This window comes from Quercus lobata, chromosome 8 (assembly GCF_001633185.2).
Source record: "Quercus lobata isolate SW786 chromosome 8, ValleyOak3.0 Primary Assembly, whole genome shotgun sequence".
Classification (NCBI taxonomy): Eukaryota; Viridiplantae; Streptophyta; class Magnoliopsida; order Fagales; family Fagaceae; genus Quercus; species Quercus lobata.
Window position 1 is genome coordinate 14,806,955 of NC_044911.1, and position 11,170 is coordinate 14,818,124.

General features: G+C 34.5%; 1 protein-coding gene across 3 annotated transcripts; it reads right to left on the reverse strand.

Annotated features, from left to right (window-relative positions):
• Positions 1–5,592: 5,592 nt before the first annotated feature.
• On the reverse strand, positions 5,593–10,896 carry LOC115958344 (G-type lectin S-receptor-like serine/threonine-protein kinase At4g27290). 3 transcript variants are annotated; one of them, XM_031076747.1, is made up of 7 exons: positions 9,135–10,893; positions 8,875–8,988; positions 7,154–7,311; positions 6,854–7,064; positions 6,275–6,512; positions 6,048–6,198; positions 5,593–5,971 (listed from the first exon to the last, which is right to left on the reverse strand). In XM_031076747.1, exons 1-7 carry the CDS (start codon positions 10,474–10,476, stop codon positions 5,678–5,680), a joined length of 2,508 nt encoding a protein of 835 aa, XP_030932607.1. In that variant the 5' UTR covers positions 10,477–10,893; the 3' UTR covers positions 5,593–5,677. The 3 variants fall into 3 exon arrangements, with proteins under 3 accessions (XP_030932607.1, XP_030932609.1, XP_030932608.1); XM_031076749.1 differs by lacking the exon at positions 6,048–6,198 and having other exon boundaries at positions 5,880–5,971; positions 9,135–10,896; XM_031076748.1 differs by lacking the exon at positions 5,593–5,971 and having other exon boundaries at positions 6,061–6,154; positions 9,135–10,896.
• Between the last annotated feature and the right edge of the window lie 274 nt (positions 10,897–11,170).

The window sequence follows — 11,170 nt, forward strand, 5'->3', positions numbered from 1 at the left end:
GATGATTTTGAGAGCTTAAAATGTTGTTTGGATCTTTGGTTGTATATCATGTATGATTGTACTCATATCTGTGTTTTTCTTTTCTTGAAAAACTGTTTTTAAGCAATCTCGACAGTTGCTGGACACCTCTTGACAACTAGACTATCTATCGAGCCCCTTCAGCTACTTCTTATTGCATTCTCAATAGCTGCTTGATCCATCGAGAAACTTTCTGAATGCTCGATAGATTCTTGATAGCTACTTGATTCATCGAGAAACTTTCTGGATGCTCGATAGATTCTCGATACATCGAGATCCTCTAGCTGTGGACACCTCTTAACAGATCTTGGATAGCTCTTCGATAGCTTTTTCACACGTTTTAAATCTCGACACCTCTCGATCAGTCGAGATTTATGACTTTTCTATATAAAGGTTTTGCGCGATTTTTCTTCATTTCTCCTCAATCTTTCTTGATTGTTTTCAGTCTTTTCACCTCCCAAACACTCTCTTCTCTCTCAAAACCTTCAACCCACATGATTTTCGACCCTTTCTTGTCTCAGATCACTTGGTATGATCTCTCTATCACTCATTCTTCATGCATTTAAATCTAAGTTTTGGGTTATTTTGAAAACTTTTTGGGGTTTTTCAAAATTGATGAAGTTTTTGTGAAATTTTTGGGATGGGTTTTGTGTAAATGATTCCAAATGTTCATGCATTGCATCAAATTTGCATTATAACAATGTTTCATGCATTTAGATGTGTGTTTACTTTGTTGCAATGATTGTGTGCTGGTAGGTTTGGATTGGGCTGAGCCCATGATGTATTTAAGTTTGCATGTCACATGTTCATGCATTTTTCATGCATACGTACCTTTAAAATTTTTATATTCTTATATATTGTCTTGTTGGTGTTTTTCTGATTGTCTCTTTCTCTCCCTGTCTCTCTTTCTTGTGTTAGTCTGCTCTATGGCACCCAAACGCAAATCCACTCTGTCCTAAAACCCTCTTTGTTCTGGAGCATCCACTTCTTCTTCTGACCCTAAACCTTCTCTTGTATGGTTCCATGATGATAAATCTTGAAAGGACTTTTTGGAGAACTTTTCTTGACGAGACATTCATTCGGAACGCCAAGTCAACTTATCGAATTTTTCTAATACTGACCTACCCACTGCCATCTATAGTAGGGGTTGGGGGTCACTGTGTGACATCCTGGTCACTTGTCTCTCCGTGATCATACAGGAGTTTTACTCCAATATGCACGGATTTTATACTTCTGTATCTCATTTCTTCTCTCGCGTTCGAGGTACACATATAGTAGTTACTCCGGATATTGTATCCGAGGTACTACACGTTTCTAAGGTAGCGCATCCTAACTACCCTTGCTGCGATCGTCTGAGGACTGTGTCCAAAGACAAACTCTCGTCTCTCTTTTGTGAGACACCTTCATCTTGGGGTGATTGTCAAAACACCCCTTACTCAGGCTTTGCAAAAGATTCGAGATTCCTTAACATGGTGATGACATTCATTCTTCATCTGTTTTCTCACTATAACTCCATTACAGAGCCTCGTGCTCGATTTTTGTTATCCCTCTTAGAGGATATCTTTATCGAGTTCCCTTCTCACTTCATTCTATCCCTTGTAGATGTCTATATGGATATGATGACTCATGATAAGCTCATTTTTCCTTTGACTATCACACGGATCCTTCGCCATTTTTCTATCTCCTTTCCCAAGTCTCCTCACTTCACGGTTATGAGTGCCATAGATGCTGCTACCGTCAGATGAAGCAAGGCACAACTTAGACCGAGGTGGCCCTGAACAAAGACCGCAACTCCTCTAACTTGTACCGCTCCATCCACCTCTGCTCCTTCATCTTCTGCGGGTGGAGTGACTTTTGAGGCCATCTTGGCATAGCTTGTGTGCATGGATGCTTGCCTTGACACACTCAGTGATGAGTTATGTCAGGTGAACATCCATGTTGGTCATATCATACGACAACAAGCTGTCATGGGTGGTTTCATTGTTGCCTCTTCTCCATCTCCATCGACTTCCGAGGATGAGAGTGATGATGGCTCCAGCAATGATGATGCTAGCTCGCCCAGTGATGATGAGATGTCTACTTGATATATCTACCCTTTGTCACTTGTGAGAAAAAGGGGGAGGAGTTTTGATATGAGAGTAGTCATATATATAGGGGAAGGGTTAGCATAGGAGATTTTTTGTGATAGGGGTAGTGTTTATGAGGGATGTAGTGAAGACTTTTTGTATCTTTTCTTTTCTTTCTATTTTAGATACATTATTTTTGTACATCGGTCTTGTGTCCACTTAGTCATAGCAAACCTTGTACTTATGTTGATATATATATATATATATATATATTGAGGTTGTTATTACTTTATTTCACCTATCTTTACATGTGTTGTTTCTTTTCTCTCTTTATGCACATGATTCTTATATATTGTATGCAATTTGTTATTTCTATTTCACACTAAGATGCCGTGATGAGTTTTGTTTAAAGTGTTTTAGAAATACAGGTTGTCAAAGTCTTCTTGCCATAAACTCTCTTCTTGCAAAGTTTTTCAAGAGTTTGTGTTAGGAAAAAATAAAGATTTTTACATAAAAATACCAAAATTAAATAATTACAAAAATTAAACAGCAAATTCTATTCTACCTCAGACCCCTTCACTTGAAAAAATTGGTCCTCAAGTTGATAGTTGAAATCTGAAATCTTCCACCTCCAAATAAACAAATACTTCGAATGCTTTAATAACTTGATTCGGTTCTAAAACTTGAATTCTTCATAAAGTGTAGCATAAAATTTCTTCTCATCTACCTTCAGTTTATTTGCAACATCAATCAACAAAGGGTTGATAATAAAATTAAAATTTTCTAGTCCAAGAAAATCAACATATTGTGTGGTCATCTTCAACAAATTAACCAGAACCTAGGGATTGTGGGTAATGGACTCATCCTCATATTTAACCTTAATTGGATCCTCCACAATATTCTCAATAATTAGCATCTCTTGATTTCTGTTAATTGGATCTTCCACAATCAACTCGACCTTCTTTTCTTTGACCTCTTCATCAAATTTTTGAGAAGTAGTATCTTCAAGTTTCAATTCAACAACTTGTTGCAAGTCGTGATCTTTTTTTACCACTTCAAAATTTTCTTTAGAAATTGATTGTTTCTTCTCAACCCTCAAACCTTTCCTTACTTGACACATGGATTTGCCTGTGATAATTTTGGTTTTGTGGTCGACTTTTCACGTTTTGAACATATTGCTTTTCATATGAATATACAGATTTATAATCAACACTTGTATAATCTAGTATATCATAATAGTCATTAGGAAACCATTAATCAATTAATACATTTTTCATTCTTTGTCAAGAGCAATTAGATGCTTACCTTACCGCTTTTTATCAATTTGAATGTCTTCCCACCATTTCTCAGCTTCATCGTCCTATTTATTGGATGCAAGCCGTACTCTTTCTTCATCACGAATCTTCCAAAAATTAAAATACTCTTCAAAATCAAGAAGCCAATGAATAAAATCCAACTTACACATATCTCTGTCAAAGAATGGAATTTTCTTGTAGTTAGGAGTGCGTCTTTGAATATATTGGACATTGTTGTTGTGAGATGATTTCCTAGAAGAAGAGTAGCAATCTTTTGCTCGATTTCGCCAATAATTTGCTAATTTTTTTCAAGAAATCGTTGATTCTCATCATGAGTCTCTTTAAAAAACTCAAGGAACTCAACCCTAGTGAGGACAGTGTTGTTGATGTCGTTGTTGTGGTGGTCACTGTGTCATCGGTTAGCCATTAGACCAGGGTAAGACAAGGCACTAATACCACTTGATGTTGGGAAGCCTGAAGAAAGTACACACAATGCTCTCTTGATGGAAGAGAAACTAAACTGTTAGTTTCTAGGTAGTAAACCTCGAATCCAGGAGGGGTTCCTTGAATTCATAAGTTAATAGGTTTGGAATCCATCAGAGAAAGCAATAGACAAAAGTCTGAATTTTTATTGATAAGCAACTATGAAAAACGTATACAGACTTGGGGACCTATTTAAGGGTTCCATAAAACTTGACGGACAAGAAATATATTCTAAAATAACTCCTAATTGATTCTTAACAATAATAGGAACCAAATTTGACCTAAAAAGTATTAAAGGCACCTACAAACAAGGAAATAAATGCCTCAAACCTAAAATAACGAATTTTACATTAAAATACCAAAATTAAATAATTACAAAAAATTAAACAGCAAATTCTGTCCTACATCAATAAGGATTCAATTCAACATTTAGTTTCACCATCAAGGCATTTGAAGGAGGATTTGAATGCAAGTATAAGAATCACAACTATTGAATATATATATATATATATATATGGGTTTAGTTCAAGGTACACCTGATGTAACTCTAAGCAATGTTACACTACCTATAATGTTTTTTTGGATTAATATTTCAAAAATCCCACCATTGAATTACATTTTTTCTATATTCTTTACCCACACACACATACACACACACACCAAGTTTGTTACCAATTGGATGCTATTTACTATTCAATTTAGAAAACCACCTTTATGCACAATGTTAAATACAAAAGCTTGAAATTTAAAAATTTGATTGTTGACATAGTTAATGATCTCAAATTATCTTGAAAATTTGCAAGCAAGTAGATTTATAGAATACAAGTAGGATGAAAATTTTTGTAATTTTTCATTAAAAAAAAAAAGTATCTAGGACTAGAATCATGTAAATATTTATTTTCTTTTGATCCAATGGTGTAATTCAATCCAATATCAATAAAGATTTATATTAATTCATGTTTTTTTTTTTTTTGGATAAATAAGTAGCAACTCCATACACATACACATACACATACACACACAACACACCATTGAGGTTTTCCATGGCCAATAGGTTTAGGCTAAATTTAGTCAAAAAATGGAATCCTTATACTATGCCATCTTTAGATAGCTATATCTCATTCGTTTTAAATCAAATCAAGTCACGTTTGTGTTCATTTTGAAGGCCGAAATCTCTAGTTTCAAATGAAACAAATTTCAGTTAGAAATTTATTATTATGTAAAAGATATAGATCGGAAAATGATCATCAACTTCTCAAATTTGAGCATATTGAAACTTTGTTTTCTTCGAGGATCTTTCGACTGGGACTTAACCCTAATACAATTTTATTGACACAACCTAATTTTGGCATATTTAGTCATTATTTTCCTAACATATCTTTGAACCCTAACTAATTTGATAATTTAATATCTTAGAAAAAACATAAATAAATAATCAAACAAACAATTTTTTAAAATTTTTTTTATTATTATCTTGCTTGCTTATGTGCTAACCTGTAGCTTTCTGAATCCTTACAACATTTCTCTAAGCTTGGTCACCATTAGCTTTTAGCCAACCATTTTATGGGGGAGAATTTTTTGAATGAGAACTTGAAGTCTCATTAGAACTACTTTTTTCTTTGTTAAGAAACTAATTAAATAGATTGTAAGCATCCGTTAAACCTTTTTGTTATTGAATAAGCCATTTTAAGCCTTTAATATTCAAATAAGACTAATGTCACACACTTGGGGAATACAACTATGTTTAACTTCCAAAATGTAACAGAGAAATATCAATAATAGGATATATAATAATGCAATTAATATGACATTTGGCTATCGACCTTCTATCAGTGTAATAGTAATTTCATTGGTTGAAGATGATTGGTTCTTGCTTGATGAAGGTGATCTTTTTCCTACAAAGGAAGCAGGCTCTCCAGGTTCAAGTAATGAACTCTCACCATGCAACATCATAACTACTGATGACACGTTAGGTCGATCTTCAGGATGTTGTTGCAAACATAAGAAGCTGATGCGGAGGCAACGTACAATCTCCAATAGGATGCAAGAGTCATTTAAGCAAGTATCAATCAGTTCTAAAGGCTTTCCTTCTTTCCATAATTTCCATGCCTAAAACATTGTAAAATTTCATCATTTTCCGTTTCATTATATGTAAAATAGAGATTCAACTCTTTTGAGAACTCACATGTCCAACAAGGTTTAGACCATCGCTTGGATGGAAAAATCCTCGATTTCTCTTTCCACTTAATATCTCCAACAACAATATTCCAAAGCTAAATACATCAGATTTTACTGAAAATAGACCATCAATGGCATATTCAGGTGCCATATAACCACTGCAGAACATTATTAAGAATGAAACTCCTTGATTAGAAAAAAAAAATGATAATAGGGCATGTTAAGAATACTTACTAAGTTCCAACCACTCTATTTGTATTTCCTTCAGTCTGATCTCCACCAAAGATTCTAGCCATGCCGAAATCTGAAATTTTTGGGTTCATTTTACTATCAAGTAAAACATTACCTGCTTTGAGATCTCTATGTATAATCCTCAATCTAGAATCTTCATGAAGATAGAGAAGCCCCTTTGCAATTCCACAGATAATGTTGAAGCGCATAGACCAACCTAAAACTTTAGCCCTGGTTTGATCTGACAAGTTTCTAATTTATGTTAATACTATGTCCAACTTGAACCAAAAAAAAAAAAAAAAAAAAAAAAAAAAAAAAAAAAAAAGGAAAAAAGAAAAGGAAAATTTTTTCCTCCAAATTGGGTTAGAAAAAAATATCCTCCACATGTATTAAATTAAATAATTTAAATAAGTCATATGACTATTAAGTAGATTATATGACTAAAAGTACACATGGGTTGTTTTTAAAGTTGCACATAGTGAGTTGAAGGAAAATTTTCTCTAAATTGGTTCGGAGAAACTTTTTGCATAAAACAATTCATGAAGTTTGGAAAAAATTATTAAGTTTTTGAGAAGTTTGTACCAAAAATGAAGGAGTCTAAGCTTCCATTGGGCATGTATTCATAGATTAGCATTTTTTCCACCCCTTCAATGCAATAGCCCAAAAGCCTAACAAGATTACGATGTTGCAATTTGGCAATCAGCATAACTTCATTCTTAAACTCATTTAATCCTTGTGTAGAACTTCGTGAAAGCCTTTTCACAGCAATTTCTTGTCCATCTGTTAGTGTACCCTGAAAATTCACATTTGTAAGTAGATTTTATTGATAATGAATATGATGTGAACTTTTTCTATGGACTTTATAATTATTGGTAGATTTACCTTGTATACGATTCCAAAACCCCCTTCACCGAGCTTGTTATTATTTGAAAAGTTGTCAGTGGCAATGGCTATGGTAGTTAGGTTAAAGAACGGGACCTCTAAGTCTTCACTCTGGCCTTCAGTGTTCTGGTCTATCATCACATTGTTTTCCATTTTTTCTAATAAGAACAAGATAGGCTTCACATTATACAAAGGAAACTAGAATGTGACAACTATTTAATTTCGTTTAGACCCATCAATTAAATCAATTATATGATCCAAAATGTCAATATGAATTGCAAAAAAACAGCAAGTCATCAATTCTTATTGCAAAATAATAAAAGAGATAAAAGCATGAGAAAGGATAACTTTTCCTTACTAAGGTTAACCTATCCTAACTAAGGAATCCATTATAAAAGGGCTTTTATAATCTTGATCAAAACCTTTGTATCTAGACTTTACGGTTCCGAAAGATAACTCAATGTTGTGACCACAATAGGTTTAGAACTTTGAACTTCTTCTATGGATTCCTTCACTAATGATAAGTTTGAGTAAAAAAACTAGAAACTTTGGCTCATTCTAAGGTGCCTCCTTGAATATATGATTTAAAATGAACTTTGTTGAAGAGAGGCTATGCAGTTTCAAACTTTGGATCACAAATTTTTTATTGCACTAGAATGATTTTCTCATGAAAGCTCATGGGATGACAGAAATAGGTTTTCTCACTATAAAAACTAGGGCTATAGCAGTGTTTTTAAACCATGGCTATGACCCCAAAAAAAGCTGGTAGAGATCTATAAAAAGATTTGAATTTTGGCTTCTCTAACCACACTGGAAATCATGGATAAGTTTATTTTAGTAGGTGTTTACATGTAGGGTTAGAATTCTAAGCAGAACAAGATTTCAATTTTGTTTATAGAATTCTCACTCAAGTGAACTTTGAGCTAGAGTTAGGTGGGGCCTTATTTTTGTGGGCTTTAATGAGCTGCTGAGCGCACATGTATTTACTTGCTTGAGAGAGTTCATAAATTAACCCTTTTTTTTTTTATATCAAATAAAATATATATAAAAATTTACTAACGCCCATATTCATCTTAGGATAAAATACTATTTTGATCCCTAAATTTTATTAAAAATTTGTTTATCCCTAAATTTAAAAAAATTCATTTTTCATCCCTAAACTATTAAAAAGTTTATCTTTCATCCTCAAATTATCGAAAATATTTCACTTTTGGTCTTTAAACTTGAAAAAAGTTTTTTTTTTTTTTTTCATCCTTAAACTATTGTAAAAGGTTCTTTTTTTCTTTCTTATTTTTGTATATAAACCATTTAAAAACTCTTTAGAAAGTTTAAAGATAAAAAAAAAAAAAAAAAAAAAAGAACTTTTTAACGTTTAGGAACGAAAAACAAATTTTTGATAATATTTAGGGATCAAAATAGTATTTTATCATTCTTCACATATATCCTTTGAATTTCTCTTTTAAACACATTTGCTATAAGTACTACAAGTGATTCAAATTCGCTCACAACCGTGGTCTATTGACATTATTGGACTTTTGTAATTCTTTCAAGAAGCTTATGCAAATTTTCTTCCGTAGCATGATTTTTTATTAAGACTAAATGGCTATACATCACAGTTTTCTTGTACATCATCTTAGTAGCTGCTCTGTACTATTTTAGAAGTTAAATCTAACAATTTGCAATATTTTTTTTCCATAGTGGGTAAGCGGAAGTAAGATTACCTCTTGAGTTTCTCCTTTTGCAAATGCAGTAGGGAATCAAGAGCACCCCCAAAACTACGGCAATGGCAACCACAACTACTATTATCACCTTCATCTTTTGCTTGTCTTTCACTTCTTCATGGTTGATTTCACAATAGAAAAGCAAAAAAAGTTTAGGTGCAGCAGAATTTAATGCAATAAAACAAATGGAAACAAAGATCTTAGTTTGGATTGCACATCAAAATACGAATAAAAGAGCATCGAAGAATATAGGCCCATACCTTTCTCTGAAGCAGGCATTCGAATATATACATCTTGGCGCAGACTGTTAGTATCTTGCCCGGTAAGTGCAATCTGTCTAATATCAATTAGATCCCCAAACCACATGGCGCAGCCACTTCCTCCATCTCTAATATCTGTGTTTGAATAAGCCATACAGGTACAGTTGTTCATACATTTCACTCTGCATTCCTCAAGATTCATACTTAGGTTTACCCAAGAATATGTGGTATCTGGCAATTTGTACCCAAAAAACTTGTCAAACCCAATTTTATCTTTATCCTGGCAGCTCAATTGGGTACTGCGTATACATCCCTTAGACCACTTGTCTGGGTTCCATGTATCTGGTGACTTAGGCTTGAATCCTTTTACACATTGACAGACAGGTGACTCACCAATGATACAATTTCCATAAGGCCCACACAAATTGTAATTGTCACAGTTGTCTTTTGGTAAATACAAGTACTGCTTCCATTTTCTATCGACCCATATGTAGCGCTCATACTGAGTTTGGTTCATAACTGCTCTTGAGATTAAAGATGTGTTAATCATGTGGAACGTGAAGTATACCTCGTCCTTGTTGGACACAAAACTGTAGTCGTAAACTGGGGTGGCCCTTAACTCCGGTACACCACTGAAAACACGGCCATTCCATGGGCCAGTCCGGAAGAACTTATCGGAGCCTTTCTTCATGACTATCTCAGGGTAATCATGAAGTTCAATCCCCCAACTCAGTTCCCCTGGAGATGGATCTTCTGGACTCTTCCACGCAGTTAGGCGCCTTTCCAGACCAGTCCTTAAGTCCCATCCAACCTTCATCCCTGGTAGCCAAGTATCAGAAGGATAGTCAAAGCTCTGCCACAAATAATTTTCTGGGTTTTCTTCATTCTCTTCTCTTAATACTAGATTTCCTGAATCTAAAAGCTGTACTATTGGATTCCTGGCCTCTTTTGTTGAATTTGCCGACCAAGCAACAGTCGAATTCTGGTTGAGAAGAACAAGTTTACCATAGTTGTTTACCATCAACATGCCAGAGGAGCCGTCGATTGGATTACGCCTGTTTGCTACCCAAACAACCGTTCTAATTGGGATATTGTGATACCAAATTCCCAAGTAACGGTTATTGGGATTACCTGGACTGAAGAACCCCAGGACAAAGCCTCCATCTTTAGAGACCAAGGTTGTGCCCTTACTGTCACTGAGGGATTGGGATTGAGTAATACTGTCAGCAGTATCGGAGGATACAAAGGAGAAAAGAAGCAAATTGGAACTCAAAAACACAAGCAAAGATGTCCATTGCTTTCTGTTCTTTGAACTCTTATCCAACATGTTAGTTAGACCCATTATGGTGAGCAAAGACTAACATAGAATTGATGGTCATACATTGACCCGAGTAATTTTGGATGTTCGTCTTGGTCCCAACTATTTATGGTCTAGGATATGAATCATGTGACTGGTCGATCGACTAAGGGATACGGAAAGGTGAGAGCACCAGGACTTGCAATTATAGAGCAGGATTCACGAATATTTTTTGATCAAAACGAATCAGGAAATGTGCCTTGTCACACATTCAAATAGGAGCCAGATTTGTCTTTTCTATTTTTGCTTCCGTATTTATGGGAGCTGGGCTAGTAGGAAATAGGTGTGAAGTTTGATCCAGGCTTATAGACAACTGAGAAACTTGAGATGAAAAAAGAAATGTACAGTGTGCGAAAAATCTGTAGTTTGTTGAGCAGAAAATTTCTTTCTAGTTTTTCTCACAAATTATGGTAACTAAGCTAGAGATGAATATAAACTAAACTAAGGCGCCAATATTTTCAAGCACGGGTGGGGACCTTGATCAACAATAGTCATGTAAGAAAAAGATGCTCATTGTTTTTTTAGTTCTACACATCTTTGACTTTGCTTGGTTCCTGTTGAAAAAAGAACCTATCCCATGTGGAGCGATACTAGTCCACATACTTTGCTACAGTTGTCTTACATTGCAGACCTGAGTTGTAGAGATAAAATTGTGAGTATATGTGATAGTGGCATGCAA

Bases quoted from the DNA above. Each gene is read 5' to 3' on its own strand.
- LOC115958344 (XM_031076747.1), bottom strand. From the start codon at position 10,476: ATGGGTCTAACTAACATGTTGGATAAGAGTTCAAAGAACAGAAAGCAA. The intron at 6,199-6,274 runs GTAAGTATTCTT...AATGTTCTGCAG, and splicing joins AATAGAGTGGTTGGAACTTA to TGGTTATATGGCACCTGAAT. The intron at 5,972-6,047 runs GTGAGTTCTCAA...ACAATGTTTTAG, and splicing joins GTCTAAACCTTGTTGGACAT to GCATGGAAATTATGGAAAGA.